The sequence below is a fragment of the Ursus maritimus genome, unplaced genomic scaffold, assembly GCF_017311325.1.
Source record: "Ursus maritimus isolate PB19 unplaced genomic scaffold, ASM1731132v1 scaffold_7, whole genome shotgun sequence".
NCBI lineage: Eukaryota > Metazoa > Chordata > Mammalia > Carnivora > Ursidae > Ursus > Ursus maritimus.
Genome location: NW_024426885.1, coordinates 7633713 through 7651771, shown reverse-complemented (window position 1 = coordinate 7651771; position 18059 = coordinate 7633713). Strand labels below are relative to the sequence as shown.

The window sequence follows — 18059 nt, the reverse complement described above, 5'->3', positions numbered from 1 at the left end:
ACTTTATTCCCTGTTATGACAGGATGTTCCACACCTGCCCTGCACATTCCCTGCCGCAGGCCTGGGATTCACCTTCTTCCAAGGAGCCATGCTTACCTTTAGTGGAAAATGGTGTTTAGAAATCATAATGGGAGCGTTAATGGTTCTTGTTGCTACTGGGTTGATCATTTCTAAGCCTTTTTATTTATTTATTTTTTATTTAAGATTATTTATTTATTTATTTGAGGAGGGAGCATTTGTGGGGGGAGGGGCAGAGGGAGAGGGAGAAGCAGACTCCCTGCCCAGCTGGGAGCCCAACTTGGGTCTGTCTCGATCCCAGGATCCCGGGATCCTGGGATCATGACTTAAGCAGATGCTTAACCAACTGAACTACCCAGGCACCCTTTTTCTGAGCCTTTTTAGTCAACAGGCTCAGAAAAGTATCTGTCTTTAAGCATGAACTGCACCTGGAGTTCATACTGAAGCCTCTGATGCATCAGGCCTGTGGATTTCTCCTTGACCTCATCAGTCTTCTATCTGTATTTCCTTTTTCCACGTCAGACATCTTGGCTCTCAAGGATACCAGCAGAATCAGTCGTTTGTTTTCGTCCATAGTACACACAAGAGTCTTGAATCTCAGACACTATGTGAAAGAAACCAAAGAAGAACAGTTTGGTGCTGCCCAGGGCTAGCAGTGCCCCGGAGCCTGGGACACGATTGTGGTTGGTGACCCAGTGGACTGGACGGCCATCACAGCGTCACTGTCCTGACTGATCACTGAATCTGATAGGACGCATGACCCTTACTGTTTAGGATTTCTTTTTTTTTTTTTTCTGTATAGAGCACCACCCTCTAGAGATTTACAGCCAAAATACTGTATTTTAGGCCACAAGGACTAGTTCCTCTCTGGATGGTATGGTGCCAACAGGACCCTCTTTGAATTCACTTTACTTGTAATTTTTAAGGAATTGGTTTTCAACATTTACATTTTTTTATAGTTACGTAAAATATTTACTTGGCTCCAAAATCAAATCCACAAAACAAGCTATAGTCAAGGAAGTAGAATTTCTGTCCTTTTCTTTCTCTTTCTACTCATCTCATTGGAGCCCTTTTTATAAATATTATGGCTTACCTTTTCATTTCTTAAATATAAAGAACTATGTGTGTGTATATATATATATATATATATATGTATTTATTTATTTTTAAAAGATTTTATTTATTTAGAGAGTGAGCTCATGCCATCAGGGGGAGGGGCAGAGGGAGAGGGAGAGAGAGACTCTCAAGGAGACACTACGCTGACCGTGGAGCCCAATTTGGGGCTCCATCCAACGACCCTGAGATCATGACCTGAGCCGAAACCAAGAGTTTTGGACACCAACCGACTGAGCCATCCAGGCACCCCTGTATATATTTATATTCTACCCATAGGATAAATTTAAGAGAGAATAAAATTCTTAAGATAATTTGTTACAGAGTAGGAGAAAAGCTAATATAATGTGAGTTTAAAAACCAGTATTTAGGGGGCACCTGGGTGGTTCATTTGGTTAAAGCATCTGCCTTCAGCTCAGGTCATGATCCCAGGGTCCTGGGATCGAGCCCCACATGGGGCTCCCTCCTCAGCGGGAAGCCTGCTTCTCCCTCTCCCTCTGCTGCTCCCCCTGCTTGTGTTCTCTCTTTCTCAAATAAATAAGTAAAATCTTTAAAAAAATAAAATAAAAATCAGTATTTAGGGGGCACCTGGGTGGCTCAGTTGGTTAAAGCATCTGCCTTTGGCTCTGGTCGTGATTTCAGGGTCTTAGGATCCAGGCCTGCCTTGGGCTCCCTGCTTGGTGGGGAGTCCCTCTCATTCTCCCTCTGTGCTGTCTCTCTCAAATGAATAAATAAAATCTTAAAAACAAGTCCCAGTGTTTAGAATTATACATCATGACATTATCTTTCACATTCGAAAGGAGAAACTGCCCTCCCCGCACCTCCGAGAGCAGCTGAGGCCCGTATGGGAGGCAGGTTAATCTGGGCATCTCATCTGACGGGTGCTGGGGCTGCGGGGTCGGGCGGGGGTGGGCTTCGGCTTGGGGATTCCTCGTGAATCTCTGTGTGATGAGGTTGAGGTCCCTTCAGCAGTTGATTGCGAGCGTCGGAGGCCCTGGGTAGCTGAGGGATTGTTTTCTCTGGCGGCTCTGAGCACACGCGGCAAATCTGAATCTTACTCACCTCTCACATTATCATTCTCCCTTCCACCCTCACATGTCATTTCTGTCTCTCCCCTGACAGACAGTTGAGTGGCAACTGCATGTTGTTAACACTCTCACCCCGCTGGTTTTCTAAAATGTTCGTTAATGTTGTTTGGAGCCTCAGGATGTGTAGACATTTTAAGGCAGTATTTCAAAATAAGGCCATTTCAAATGAACTGTGTCTTATGCACAGGGTAATAATTCTCCGTTCCTGCTTCTTTATTTTTAATGAAAAATGCCTATGAGGAGCGATCTTGCTGCCGCAGTGGCAGGCTGTGGTAAATCTTAAATTTTTCAAGCTGCTTTAATCAATAAAGTTATCACCAGTCATTTCCCTTGATAACTGCTCCTTCCAGGCCCCGGCCGGCTTCCACTGTTGAGTCCTCCGCCTGCGCTCTGAATGGACATAACCACCCAAATCCAATTTTCATTCTAACCTTTCCTCGGTAGCCTAGAAATAACAGATTGCTGGTATTACTGTAATAGATTGGAAATTCAAACCTCTAAGAGGTAACCAGGCCCTTTCTGGGATTCAGTAATAAGGCAAAGAATAACATACCTTAAAGGTTACTTCTAGAAATACCTAATTTCTCATGGCTTAAGGCTTCTGAATCAGTGGGTGATTTTATAGCTTCATACCGCAGCCCAAATGATGTGAAGGTTCTGGCGGTTTTCCATAAACAGAAATTGTGTCCGTTGCAAATTATGCAGGTTTCGTGGAAATTGGGCCTGTTGAAACCAGAGGGCTTAGCACAGCAACCAAGAAACTGGGGGCTGGGGGCGCCCATTGCACAGATGGGGAGCCTGAGGCTTGGAGAGGAAGGACCTCGACTACCTGGAGCGCCGTGTGTGCTGGGCACACCCGGGTACCGTCACGTATCTTTATTTGATGAAGTCTGTACTCCAGTCCTTGTCCTAGGTACTCGCATTTCCATTTTAAGGTTAGGGCAGCATTTCCCCACTTCGGCACTCTTGACATTTTGGGGCCAGATCATTCTTTGTGGTGGGGGACTGTCCTGTGCAATCCTTCCCTTAGCTGTGAAACTATAGATGTCTCCAGATGTTGCCAAATGTCCCCCCGGGGGCCAGATTGCCCCCAGTTGAGAACCATAGCATCAGGGAGTAGTCATAGAAACCCTAGATTACTCTGCTGATGAGGCATGTGGCTGGGACCCCGTCCCCTCCAGGCCTCTGCTGTAGCCCGGTTCTCAAGGCGGGGGCCAGCCACATAGCAGGATTTTTAGGCTTGGTAATTGAACTTTGAAAAGGCATATTTAGTACTACAGCATCACTTGCTATTTTGAAAAATACTAAATACCGTTGGCAGAATGCTTACTATAGACAATAAAGTTAGAGAGGATGTTAGGTGGGGAGGGTAAATGCCCTCAGGATGGCCTATCGAATATGGGGACAAGGTTTGTAGGGTTATCCTGAGAGGGCTGTGCGTAAAACATGGACATGGCACCGTCATTCTGCTCTTGCTGGTTCTCAGATCATTCATTCTAGCTACATGGCTAGGAGGACAGGCTGTTACCCTAGTGGCAAGACCTGTGGCTGGGAAGTGAATGTCCATGTGGGGCCCCTTGGGGCCATTTATTTTTCTCATGGCCTCCTCCCCGTCATGGATTTCCATGGAAGGCCTGTCCCCAGACCCCTCCCCCAGCTCAGACCCTGCCCCACAGCTGCGTGCACAGTCTCGGCTGTCAGTTCAGGGACACCTGGCTGGGACAGTGTGAGCCTGGAGCACCAGGAGAGAGCCAGGAGGAATGGCTCATGGCTCCTGCGGCCCCGATTTGAACGTGAAGCTGTCTCCAGACAAGGACAGTCCTAGCACCGCAGCCTTGGGTTGGAGACCGTCTGGAGTTGCAGGAAGTTCTGGCTCTGGGGTTGCTCTTAGCATATATCTCAGTCACAAGGTGTCTGTAAAACCTTTAAAACCTTATTTTTTCCTAAGCTATCCCCCCCACCCTTGCCACCAAGAACCTTTTTTATTTATTTTTATTTTTTTAAAGATTTTACTTATTTACTTGACAGAGATAGAGACAACCAGCGAGAGAGGGAACACAAGCAGGGGGAGTGGGAGAGGAAGAAGCAGGCTCCCAGCGGAGGAGCCCGATGCGGGGCTCGATCCCGGAACGCCGGGATCACGCCCTGAGCCGAAGGCAGACGCTTAACGACTGCACTACCCAGGCGCCCCAAGAACCTTTTTTAAAATAGATTTTCTTTTCCTCAAAGCACAAGAATTTTATCGTATGAAGTAACTGATGTTCATTAAAGGAGATAGAAAAAATTCAGAAAGTACAAGGAAAAAAGCTGCTCATCATCCCACTGGGCTAGAATGACACAAATCATGCTTAATCTTTCCAATTTTTTAGTTTTTATATGTATGTTTTTTTAAAGATTTTATTTATCTGTCAGAGAGAGAGCATGGGCAGGGGGAGCAGCAGGCAGAGGGAGAAGCAGTCTCCTTGCTCAGTGAGGAGCCTGATGCAGGACTTGATCCCAGAATCCTGGGATCATGACCTGAGCTGAAGGCAGTTGCTTAACCGACTGAGCCACCCAGGAGCCCCAGCCCTCGTAGTGTTCTTTACCATCCCCTATTGCTGGACATGGAGCTTTACTCCCAGTTTCCCTCTTGTAGTTAACCCTGTAAACACCTTTGAATGCATGTCCTTTTGTATGTATCTGATCATTTTTGGAGAAATCCCACCTAGTGGGGTAGTTGTCGGGCCATGATGCACATTGCTTATTTCTTTTTTTTTTTTTTAAGATTTTATTTATTTATTTGACAGAGATAGAGACAGCCAGCGAGAGAGGGAACACAAGCAGGGGGAGTGGGAGAGGAAGAGCAGGCTCCCAGCAGAGGAGCCTGATGTGGGGCTCGATCCCATAACGCCGGGATCACGCCCTGAGCCGAAGGCAGGCGCTTAACCGCTGTGCCACCCAGGCGCCCCGCACATTGCTTATTTCTGTTTCAGAAAGGTGGTATCAGTTTACCTTCCTTACCAGCTGTAATCCCCCACATCCTCACCACGCCCTGTTTCTTTCTGTAAAACAGTGGTCGTTGAGCTGTGCTGTGTTGGTATTTTTCCTCACGAATGTGTCAGACTGAGGGGGGGAATTACTTAACAGTGAGCCATTGCAGGTCTCTGCGGGGGTCTGGGTGCAGGCAGAAGACCCGGGGCTCCCTGAGTGCTAGGTGTCCTCTTGAGGCGTCTTCCTGGGGGGGGGGTGTGTGCCCCTCGGGCTGAGATCTGGACAGAGCCCTGTGTTCCTTCCCCCCCAGCCCTGCTCCCCCGAAAGAGGGAGAGTGTTCCTGGGCAGAGTCCTGGGATGACCAGAAAATGTCATCGTGGGCTTGCTTGGGAAAGCTCCTTGGCACTGAAAGTCCGAGCTCCCAGACATCATCACCTGTTAGAACGGGTTCTTCCCCTGGGCCCTGGGATGGTAAAGAGATGGTGGCGGGAAAGATTTCAGAAAGGTGAATGAATCTGCATTAGGGCTTGAACCAGAAATCCCGCCTGCGGGACTCTGGATGTCCGTGTTCCGTGGGATGTCTCCGTGCTCCTTCCACAGTCAGTGTTGCAGTCAGAGAGGAAGTGCATCCCGGGCCTGACAGGATAGGGGTTTTTTATTTCCCCCGACAGCGCACCTCTTGACCTCTATCTTCTTGCCAATGATTTTTTAAATCCTAAATGATTTGGCAATAATTGCTCCTCCTGGCGTGATTATTGCCCTTCACCGATAGTAAATCTGTGAAATCCCCAGGGGCCCCAGCGCATTTTGGTATGCGGAGCCCACAAGCTGGCCCGGACAGGCATCACTGCCCCGGGCAGCTGCACACCCCGCGTCCCCGGCACCCCTGCACTCCCCCAGCCTTACACGCGGCTTTGGGGCGCTGCCTGGGTTGGGCAGAGGCTTGTGGTGTACAAGCACAGCTGCTGTTTCTCCAGAGTTCTCCTCTGAGGGTCCAGATCTCTGCTTCTGTCTTTGGGGGCCACAGCAACAAATGTGCTTGCCCCAGGAGTCCTGGGAGGCTCTATTCTGAGGGGGAAGAATTTCTGCTGCCTTGAGAGTATCTGTGCGCAAAATTTTATATTCCCCACGAGCATGGAAGGCATCAGGCTTGACATGTAATCATTGGAAGGGCTGTTTCATTTCCAAGGAACTTCTAGCAGGATGGCCCCTGGAGCCTCGGGTAGCAACAGACAGGATCCTAAGTTTGAGTGTTATGCATGTTCCCAGGCCGACTGAAGGGTTTCAGGATAACTCCTTGAGAGGGCAGAGCAGAATCTTATACTGGGGCTCCTGGCTGGTTCGGCCACCTGGGCCGAGCACCCACCTGCTCCCCTCCTCCCAGCTGAGGTGCTGGTGGCCCGGGTGACCCTGGCTTGCAGGATCACCCGTGTGTACAACGGGCTCTGCTGCCGTTCACCTGTCAGGTCAGGATGCACACGTTGCCACTGGCTGTTGCTTCTTTGGTGATTGATGATTTCCCCAGAGCTGTGTGGGAGCTTGATAGACACAAAAATTAAACTCATTTGGATTTGGCAGTATTCTCCCCAGCATCAGTCATTATAGAAAAAATTTACAATTTTTACCGTATCTGGGTACTTGCCACCAGCACTCTTATTTACTTCATTTTTCTTTAAATCAATTTATTTTTAAAAACTTAAATAGTTAAAAAAAAACTTTTTTTTTTTTTAAAGTAGGCTCTATGCCTAGCGTGGAGCCCAACACGGGGCTTGAACTCATGACCCTGAGATCAAGACCTGAGCCAAGATCAAAAGTTGAACGCTTACCCAACTGAGCCACCCAGGCGCCCCTAAGTAAATGTGTTTTATTTTTTAAAATTTATTTATTTTTAAAGATTTATTTATTTGAGAGAGAGAGAGCAGAGTCAGGGGAGGGGCAGAGGGAGAGAATCTTCAAGCAGACTCCCTGCTGAGTGGGGAGCCTGATGCGGGGCTCCATCCCAGGACCCTGAGATCATGACCCAAGATGAAACCAAGAGTCGGACACTTAACCAACCGAGCCACCCAAGTGCCCCTAAATAAATGTATTTTATTTATTTATTTATTTATTTATTTAATTAATTAAAAAAAAAGATTTTATTTATTTGACAGAGAGAGACACAGCAGAGAGCGGGAACACAGCAGGGGGAGAGGCAGAGGGAGCAGCAGGCTTCCCACTGAGCAGGGATCCTGATGCGGGGCTCAATCCTGGGACGCTGGGATCATGACCTGAGCCGAATGCAGACGCTTAACGACTAAGCCACCCAAATGCCCCTAAATAAATGTATTTTAAAAGGAACTTTGATCATTCCTATAAATGGGAAACCAGAATCACTTACTTACCATAAATAGATTACTCTAAAAATAAATGCAAAAGTTACATTAAAATGCATGTCCTTGTTCTACCTAAAATCAAACAGTGTGTCACCCGTATGCAAAACTGACTTTGGGAAGCTTGGGATTCAAGACAGGATCAAGGGCATTAGGAAGCATATAAAGTTCAGAATATGCACTGGAAGAAATGCATCTTCTGGGGCGGGAGGGGTACTGTAGCTGCTCGCATTTGGCATAGTTCTTAGTGCCAGCGGTCACTGTCCCTGTCCGAGCGGCCTCCTGGGGCCAGCCTCCGCCTGCGGCGTCACTGATGAAAGCCCCTTCAGCCTCTGCTTGAATATGATCAAGTGACCGGGGCTTGGTACCTGCGAGACAGCCTGGGCCGGTTGTAAGAAGAGCCTCGTGTCTACTCGGAACTACCTCCCTGACCTCCAGAGAGGCACCAGCTCAGTCTTTGGTCTTTTCCACAATCTCCTCATGATTCCTCCAGTTATTTGAATGCCTGTTGAGATGTTTTCAAGGACAGTTGCTTCAGGCTTATTAGCTTGTCCTTTGTGAAGTTCATTGTATGGCTTGCCTTGGTGAATAGTGGCAGATGGGTTGTTAGTACACATGCGGTGTCCCCTGCTGGGAATGCCTTCACCCCTTCCCCTACCTCCTAACCTGGTTGGCCTCTTTTGCTCTTCAGATAAAAGCTCAAAACCTCGCCGCCTCCCGGAAGCCTTCCCTGACCACTACCCCCTTGCAGCCTCCTGTACTTTTTCACAGGTCTTGGCTATGTATTTGTGAAATTATCGGATGAACATCTGTCTTTTGCATTGCACTGGAGGCTTCATGAGGGTAGGGACAGTGTCTCGTTGACTCCCTGTGTCCTTACTGCCTGGTCCAAAAAGGGCTTGATACAAAAGAGCTGGGTCACTGGAGGTAAGAATGTCATCACAGAGACTGAATTGGGGCTAGATTGGGAATTTCCCCAACAAAACATTGCCTAATATTTTTTTTTCCTTTTAAATATGTACAGATAATTTAAGTCCAGGCACTGTCCTTGATGCTTAACTTGCATGATTTCATTTAAATGCCACACCATGTGTACCCATTTTGCAGATTGAAATGGTGGCTTGCCCAAGACCACAGAGCTAGCAAATAACAGAGCTGGAATATGAGCCTGGTTGCTCTGGCCCCATCTGAATCCCAAGCTCAGTCTGTCCATTCTGCTGGTCATATAGGGCCTGCCTCTGTTTCCACTACCCTATACCCCCCACTCTTAAGATGGAAGACAAGCTCCATGTGGACTCCTGTCCTCACAAACAGAGTCCAAACTCACGGGTAGGACCCCCCAACATGAATGTTTCACAGTCATCATTTTTTTTTTTAAGATTTTATTTATTTATTTGACAGAGAGAGAGACAGCCAGCAAGAGAGGGAACACAAGCAGGGGGAGTGGGAGAGGAAGAAGCAGGCTCCCAGCGGAGGAGCCTGATGTGGGGCTCGATCCCATAACGCCGGGATCACGCCCTGAGCCGAAGGCAGAAGCTTAACGACTGAGCCACCCAGGCGCCCCTTCACAGTCATCATTTTGATTTTCCTTGATTTTGGCTTCTGTGTTTATTCATTGGTTCACCATACCTGGCATCTGGATTCCAGAGAGGAGACTTGTGGAGTAACTGTTGGTTTTGAAGCTTCTGTCCTGGCAGCATCAGGACACCTGCCTTGTCACAGGAGTCTAGTTTCTCAGGCCTGTCTGGCCTCCAACCATGTAAATTCCAGACTGGACTTGAGAACAGATGTAGGAACATATTTGATGTCTGAGGCGTTGGATTCCACATCTTCTCCTGAAAATATTGGGAAGCTTTTAATCAGAGTTCTGTGGTGGTTGAGTGAGGGAGGCTGCTCTTTTTTCTTTAAAAATACATTTATTTAAGTAAGAAAGTATGAATCGACTTGAACAAGAATATTAATAATACATATTGATATTAGCAAAAGGAAGCCCACTAGTGACTAAACTTCAGGCAACACTGAAATAGACTGTACATTGGTGACCAGTGAAGAGTCCAGTTGGCTGTGCCTCCGACCTGTCTCCAGACGTGGACAGTCATGCCGTCACCCCAAATACCAGTCCACTCAGCAAGCTTTTGTTGGTCCTCAGCCAAACACCAGCATCGGCACACATCCCCGCCTACAGGAGCTCACACGCTGCTGGAAGAGAGAGAGAACCCATACAATGCAATAGGGGACGAGCAGTGCAAGGGGGTAATCAGAGGGCTTTGGGAGGGCCTTGGAACGGCTTTGGAACCCCGCTGGGTTCGAAGGTGGTGGTCTTGAAAACCTGTTAGGAGTTGGCCAGTAGAAGAAGGGAGCTAAGTGGGCAGAAAGGTCGGCATGCGCCACGGGTCACCCTCTCTCTGTTCCTCTGTGCAGATCCATATTTCCAATTAGTATCCTTTTCTTTTTGCCTAAGAGACTGCCTTTTACATTCTTTTGTGTGGATCTGTTGGTGATTATGTCTTTTCGCTTAAGACATCTGAAAATATCTTTATTTCACCTATGTTTTTGAAAGATACTTTTGCTGGGTATAGAATTCTAGGTTGGCATTTTCCACTCTCAGTGCTTTAAAGATGGTGCCCCACTGGCTACTCCCCTGCATTGTTATCAGTGGGAAATGTCATGTCTTATCTTTGTTTTTCAGTATGTCACATGCTTTTTTTTTTTCTTCCTGCAGCAGCTTTTAAGGTTTTCGCCTTGTCCCTGACTTTGAGCAGTTTGATGACGTCATGCCTTAATGTCATTGTCTTCATGTTTCTTGTGTTTGGTGTTGATTGGAATCTTTGATCTGTGAATTTATGAGTTTTATTGTGTTTGGGAATTTTTCAGCCATTAGGAGGAAGTCAAATATTGTTTCTGTCACCTCCTCTCATCTCACCCTCAGGGATTCCAATTCTATGTGTATCAGGCCCTTTGAAGTCACATCATAGTTTGACGATGCTCTGTTCATTTTTTAAAAAAAGATTTTGAGAGAGAGAGTGTGCATGAGTGGGGGGAGAGGGGCAGAGGGAGAGGGAGAAGCAGACTCCCCACTGAGCAGGGAGCCCAATGCAATCCTCCATCCCAGGATCCCAGGATCATGACCTGAGCTGAAGGCAGATGCTTAACCAGCTGAACCACCAGGCACCCCGTTCTGTTTACTTTTGTTAAATTATTTTTTCTCTTGGTTTCATTTTGGATAGTTTCTATTACTGTATCTTCAAGTTCATTAATCTTTTCTTCTGCATTGTGTAATCCAGTATTAATTTCATCCAGTGGGTTTTCAGTTCCAGACGTAATGTATCTCAAGGGCTACTTATGTGAGTAAGACGGAAGCATTATTTAGTTCCACTCGCTTGCCATTAGTTATAAATATCAGTAAGTTGCACGGTTACTCGTAACTAAAAATAAAAGCAGTTCTTCTCCATTGGAAAAAAATCTGGTGTAGTTGCCATCTCTAGAAATTTGATTGGGATCTTTTCTTTTATCTTCCATGTCCCTACTTAACTTTTGGAGCATATGGACGATAGTTGCGGTAACTGATTTAATGTCCTTGTCTGCTAATTCCCACATCTGTGTGAGTTCTGGCTCAGGTTAGACTGATTTTTTTCTGCTCATCATGTGTGGTGTTTTTCTTGTTTGCGTGTCTGATCACTTTTTTAAATTAGTTGCCAGACGTTGTGAATTTTCCTTTTTTTGGGTGCTGGATATTTTCGTATGCCTATAAATATTTTTGCACTTTGTTCTGGGATGCAGTTAAATAACTTGGAAACAGTTTGATCCTTCCAGATCTTGCTTTTAAGATTTGGGAGGCAGCACCAGAACAGGGTTTGGTCTAAGGCTAATTACTCCCTACTACCGAGGCAAGATGCTTCTGAGAACGCTACCCAGTGCCCTGTGAATTATGAGATTTTCCAGTCTGGCTGGTGGGAACAGGCACTCTTCCCAACCCCGTGTGAGGTCCGGGCAGTGTTTTCTTTCATTTTTCAGTGTGATTCTTTCCCTGGCCTCGGGTGGTTTCCTCACTCACGTGTGCTGATCAGCAGTCTGTAGAATGCTGCCTCATTCAGAGGGACCCTCTGCAGATCTGTGCCCTTCCTCTCACTCCAGGTCGCCCCCTCCTCTCTGATACTTCGTCCTGGGAACTTCAGCTGCCTCAGTCTCCCAGCTCCTAGCTCTGTCCCTCAATTCCAGGACTGTGCCAGGCTCCGTGTGGTTCTCCCTCCCTGCACCCACAGTCTGGAGGCACTTCGAGGGGCTCACCTCATATGTTTCCTGTGTCCCAAACCACTGCCTTTCACTGCTTGATGTCCAGTGACTTGAAAACTGTTGTTTCCTATAGTTTGTCTGGTTTTCTAGTTATTTCAGGTAGGAGAGTATATCCCACAGGATGCTCTTTGAAATGACAGCCAGGCTGCAGGCATTTCCTCTGTGTGTGTGTGTATTTTTATTTGCATGTTATTTTGGTTTTTATAGGTAATACCTTCATTATTGAAAGCAAAACCTCCTAAACTATGAGCTACAAAGATTTGCCAGAAATTTAGTTTTCATAGAACTAGTGGTTGGCTCCTGGTTACAGAGCATTTAGCTGAAGGTAAAATCGAGCCTGAGTTCAATGGAGGCAAGACAGGGTCAGCCTCCGCACACATCCCTGTGGCACCGTATCACTTTGACACCTGCTGATTGATTTCATGTTGCCCACGTATGCACTGTTAGAGCCACTCGGCTCTTGGGTAGAGGGGGGAGTGTGTGTGCAGCAGGAGACCTATTCAAGATGGGTTGACTTTTAATCAATACAATGACGATATTGCCTTGTTTAATTTGTATGATGGTGGTTTTAATTGGTGGCAGTTGATTATGTCAAAAAAGATGAAGGAGCACAGAATCAACTGTCCTGACATCACTTCTGAGCTCATGTCCCTGCCCAGCAGGCCATCATGATTGGAGACGATATCGTGGGAGATGTTGGCGGTGCCCAGCGGTGTGGAATGAGAGCCCTGCAGGTGCGGACGGGAAAGTTCAGGTGAGTGCCCTGCACGTGGTCAGGTTCATCTGCCTGCCTTCCTCCATGGACTCCTGGGGTGTCCATGTTTTGTTTTGTTTAATTCCCCAAAATAAAGGGGGTTATTCTTTCCAAAAAGAACGGTATGTGGACATCCGCTGACCTCTGTGTAACTGTCCTCTAAGATGGGCCTTGCTGACCTTTCATCGCAGAGAGTGGTCAGGTAAAGCAGATTTTGATACAGGATCCAAGATTCAAAACTGGGATTTAAATGGGGTGGAGCGTGGAGACAAGAGAGCAAGGGCTCCCTCCCTCGGAGCTGGGAGACCGAATTTGGGCTGTGCTCCGTTGGGCAAGGTGGTCAGAGCCTTCCCTGCCCATGGAGCTTCCTGCTTGTGGGCACTTGGCCCCTCCTGGTCACCCTCCTTCTCCTTCTGCCGTGCCTTCTCTGTGTGTGGGAGACAGAGAACCTAGAGATGGCAGGTCTTTCCTGGGTCAGGGACCCCTTAGAACCAAACCTCAGTCTCCAGAGGAGTTTGTGTTTCTTTCCTGGGTCAGAAGTCCAGCTTAGTCTTGGGCAGGTCACCAACGGGCACATCTCAGGGGTCAGGTGCTTGTGGGCATGTGGAGGTGCCCTGTGGTATCGGGGTTTGGCTTGTTGAGGGTGTCTTAGACATTAGACCATTGTCTTTCTTGTTCTAGAAGGTTTTGATTGTGACTCTTCAGAGAAAGTACAGTTTTGTGGATGCTGGCGAGACTTGGTTAAAACATGATTACCGAGGGGTACTTGGATCAGTGGCGGTGTTTGGGGGGAGAGGAGGGTTGCATCTGTCCTGAGTGATTGGCTTAACGGGGTCAGAGAAATGGGACACCTGGGTGGCTCAGTCGGTTGGGCGTCCAACTCTTGGTTTCAGCTCATGTCATGATCTCATGGGTCGTGAGATGGAGCCCTGTATTGGGCTCCCTGCTCAGCGGGGAGTCTGCTTGAGATTCTCTCCCTCTGCCCCTCCCCCTGGCCGCATTCATTCTCTTTCTCTAAAATAAATAAATAAATCTTTTAAAAAGACAAAAGACAAAAGAAAACAAAAAACCAGGTTCCGGGAAATGGATTAGAAGGTCCTAGTTACTGTGAGGCCCCTGTCCTGTGTGTGAGACCCAAGAGACCTGTGGGTTTGGGGTGGACACAAGGTGAGTGAGGAAGGCTTGATGCACGTGGGGTCTGCGGCCTGAAAGTCCCTTGCAGCTACGTCCTGGACCCTCCCAGGGCACTAGAGGCTCTCTTCAAGCCTCTGGCACAGCTGAAATATCGGCCCTCAAAGGAAGGTTTTCTGGGTCCCCTTGGCTATGTCTGGCCTAAGGAAGTAAGGGAGACCCCACTCACAAACTCCTGAAATATTTCAAGAAAGCAGCCTGGGGCCCCAAGGTCCTTAATTCCACTATTCCCCCAAAGGTCAGTGGTATAGGGGTTGCTGAGCAGTGGGGCTGGACACCCTCTGGCTGATGCCCTGTTGCATGGTGCTGCCCCCATCCATGGTGCTGCTCCTGTCCTACCTCCCCGCACCGGGGCTGGTGCTTTTCAGAGGCCTCCATGTGCCCGTCTTCCAGGGATATAAACCTCATCAACAGTTGGCCAGATCCTTCTAGGCTTTTCACTGTGTGTGGATGAACATAGGTATGTGTATATATATATATANNTATATATATATATATACACACACACCTTTACATATGTATATATATATATTTTTCCCCCCACGGAAATGGCATTATATTGCTGTACAACTTGTTATTTTCTCGGACAGTGTTTTGGGGCATCTTTCCATGACCATTCTTCATTATTTTAAGTGTCTCAGGAGATGCTCCGCATTAAGCACCAGCAGGCCTTCAGCAAAGGTGAGGTGATGCTGACGGCGTCGGTGATCCCGTCTCCCGTTGGGGTACAGCTGCCTGGCCTTGAGTGCGGAGGATGGGGCTTAGTCTGTCTTTCCTTGAAGGTGTTACAGTTTCGTATCTTTTTATTTGTTTGTCGTAAGGACGTAAATCTGCCTTTGCTGGCATGCAGGGCGGGGTGAGAGGAGCTCTATTACAGGTAAGGCAGCAAATGAGCCATCTGTCTAAGGAGGGGGCTGGGTTCTGTGCACGCGAGAGCCGGTGGGGGACCTCTCTGCCGCTGGCCACTCTCCAGAGCTGCGCTGTTGAGTACCGTGGTCACAGGTGGCCTTGAACCGTGGCTGGTTTCAGTTGGATGTGCTGGAAGTACAAAATACAGTTTGCAAAGACTGTGTGGGAGAGAAAGAATGTGAAAAAGCTCGTTTGTAATATTTTATACTGATTACATGCTCAGAGGCTGATATCTTATGTTAATTTCATCTGCTTATTTTTATTTTTGTCAGTGTAGCTGCTAGAAAGTTCTTGCTTGCCTCCCTGGCTCACATCAGCGCTCAGTGCATTTCTGTGGGGCAGCGGGGCCCTGCACCTCCCCCTTTCCCCTGCAGATGGCACTCGCGACACACAGACACCAAAGGACAGCTGGAGAAACTATGTGCTCTGCGGGCCCCTGTCCGGCTGGGAAGCCACAGAGGCCTCCATGGCAGCCTGCATGGGGACCACTTCGTGGTATTCTCTGTGGTTCTCCCGTGTGGGTCTGCTTCCCTCCAGAATGCAGTCGGGTCTTCCTGAGCTGACCTTTATCTAACTGGAGTTACTGCATGTTTCACGGAGCATAGCTGGTTCATCCTGGTGGCCCTGTGTCCTCCGTGCTGTGAACACACCCCACTCTTCCCCTTCCCTGGCAGGGACACTTGGGTGGGTCCCAGTTTGGCCATTCTTTGAAGTGCTGCCAGGAATGTCTGATCCGTGTTTCCTGGGCACCTGGGCATGAGTCCTCATAGGGTAGGTCTGCTGAAGATGGAATTGCTGCGTCACGGGGAATGCGTATGGTCAACTGTACCAGGTAATGCCGGACTTCCAAATTGGTTGTGTGGGTCTGTGCTCCGCCTGCAGTGGGCAGGGCCCCGCTTGCTTCCAGCATCTTCCCCACTTGGCTGTTTTGAAGGGGAGGTCTGTATTCTTCCTAGCCTTAGGGGCCTCAGGGGCAGTGTCAGTACCCAGCAGTCCAGTCCACCCGGATGCCGGGCCCCCCAGGGGATTGGGGAGGGACCCACAGGGGCCTCGGGTGAGAAGGTATGGGAGAGGCAGAGATGGGCATGGGTGGTGAGATCAAAGGCTGCCAGGGTAGAAGAGGCAGGGAGGAGGGGCAGACATGCCCCTCTTGGCCCTGCCCTCTGGCTTTGCCTGGGTTGGGCTTCCTCCACACCTGCTCGGTTTACCTGCTCTTTGATTGCCTGGTGGTGGTGGGGACAGTGTCTGGTCCCTCATTTCAGCCCATGCATGCCCAGTAGGGGTGATGTTGCCCCCAAGGGGGCCAGAATTCCTCTTAAGGGTGGAAAAACTTAGAAGTACCGTGGTTGGGAGCCTTCTAAAGGGCCATAACAGAAACAGGGTGGGGTGGTGGGCACTTTTTGTTTCTGCCTGTGCTGAGTGTGATCCTTGTGTTCCTTTGGGGTCACCCTCATCCACCCCCAGGTCCTCCAAAAGGCACAGGCCTGGGCATGGGACTCAGGCTTGGCCAGTCTGAAGCCTGCAGAGCTCCTGGCCACAGCTGATGGGATTGTGATCTGAGTTGGGCTGGTGAGTTAGCCCAGGATTTCCAGAACCCCTAGGAAAATGACTGGTGAAGTATAAGCTAAGAAGTTCCAGTGGCCATGTCTTGCACCCCAGAGAGAACCATAATTGAGGGTGAAGTTGACAGTCAAGAAAGCAGAGTCTAGAGATGGGGAGGCAGAGATTCTGATGACGTCATTGGAGCGTCTGGATCTAGCTGTGCCTGAAGCTGATCCCTCCTTTGGCCTTTTTGGTAAAGTGGGCCATTAAATTAAGATTTTTGTGAGCAACACAGCAAGGAGCACGGTGGTAGCTCAGCATCGGTCCATACAGCCTCTGAGGTCTCGCTGGCTGGGTAGCCACGTGGGCTTCTTTCTGACATATGCCCACTGGGAAGCCTGCCCCAGGGCTCCCCTGTCTTTACGTGCCGATGTCCCCATGCCGCCCTTTGCAAGGAGCAGATAGAGACCTCCACAGTGGCCTTCAGCTCACGCCACTGCTGGCTTTCTCCCTGCTCTAGAAAGTGCTGGAAAGAACCTCATTTAACCTCAGAGGAAACTGCCCACAAAGGTGTGCTGAGCTGTCTCAACACAGAATGAGCTGCCTGTGGGGGGGGGCTCATCACTAGAGATGATGCTCAGAGGCTGGCGGACCTCCTTCCGGGGAGGCTGAAGAAGGGGCAGCAGCAACCAAAGGCAGGGGTGAAATGAAACCTCAAACCCACCCTGAGGCTGCTGATGTGGAATCCGGTCTTTTCAGTGCCTCTGGTCCATGGGACGAGCCCCGGACGCTGGTCCTGTTTGCCCCTGACAGACACAGAGATTTCAGTGCCGCACTTCCCGTTCACAGAGCGGAAGCTGAGGCCCTGTCGTTTAAGCCTCAAATTCCACCCGCTCTGGGACCTCCTGCTCTAGGTGCTGGGCTGTCATCGCCGGACCTGGAGCCCGGCCGAGAGAACCGCAGGTAGAGATACAGGCAGGTGTAGAGACATGCGGGGAGCGAAGAGACTGGAAGGAAGGACATCGATTGTTACAGATGATTTAGTTAAGTGTCTTCTCAATATTTTACGATGAGACTCCAAACAAGAGTTATTTTTTCAAGTACACTGGTGACGCCCACCCATAGGTTTGTGAATTTGGAAGATTCCAAAAAAGAAAACCACCTAAAAGTACAACTTCAGGGTCACCTGGGTGGCTCGTTCGGTTAAGTGTCTGACTCTTGATTTCGGCTCAGGGTCATGAGATCGAGCCCCGCATTGGGCTCCTCACTGAGTCTGCTTAGGATTCTTTCTCTCTCTCCCTCTGCCCCTCCTCCGCATCCCCTGCTTGTACTCGCTCGTGCTCGCTTTCTCAAAAAAATAAAAACAATAAAAGTACAGCTTCTTTAGTTTACAGACAAAACCAACCCAAGTACCCCAACACCCCCAAGCCTGCATGCAGCTCTACCCTGACCCCTGGACCCCTCCTCACTCACAAGACTAAATCACCAAAAATAGGTCTCTTCATAATGGAAGTCTTCCCCCCCCCCCCAGGCTGGATGACGGCTCACCTGGCTCCTTCTGCCTCCCCTTATGACGTGACACAGCCAAGGCACGTTCTGCATCCTTTGAGGTGTTTCATCCGGAAGGGATCAGGGTGAGGGGCTCCCGTCTGTGTTATGGTGAAACCAGTGCCTTCTCTGGGCCACCACACCTGCACAGCTGTCTGCGACCTCCCAGTGGCATTCCCTCCCACGGGCCCAGCTGGGCATGGCCTCATTTCACTCTACACACCAGTGCACACACACACAGACACACACACACACTCACATTTT

At 48.9% G+C, this 18059-nt stretch overlaps 1 protein-coding gene and 1 long non-coding RNA gene across 6 annotated transcripts in view; one reads left to right on the top strand and one right to left on the bottom strand.

Moving 5' to 3' along the window:
• LOC103659452 (phospholysine phosphohistidine inorganic pyrophosphate phosphatase) overlaps positions 1-18059 on the top strand; it is a 125537-nt gene that overhangs the window by 34170 nt on the left and 73308 nt on the right. For 2 of the 4 annotated variants that reach the window (XM_040624019.1, XM_040624021.1), the window contains exon 6: positions 12511-12605. In XM_040624019.1, the coding sequence (XP_040479953.1) occupies positions 12511-12605 (95 nt within the window). The remainder of the gene's footprint in view (positions 1-12510; positions 12606-18059) is intronic. The other 2 variants (XM_040624020.1, XM_040624022.1) reach the window with 1 other exon arrangement.
• Positions 14584-17931, bottom strand: LOC103658041. Of its 2 annotated transcripts, XR_567031.2 has the most exons (3): positions 17796-17888; positions 16972-17053; positions 14584-14834 (listed from the first exon to the last, which is right to left on the bottom strand). It is a non-coding gene; the product is annotated as an uncharacterized LOC103658041 (long non-coding RNA). The 2 variants fall into 2 exon arrangements; XR_005833157.1 differs by lacking the exon at positions 16972-17053 and having other exon boundaries at positions 17796-17931.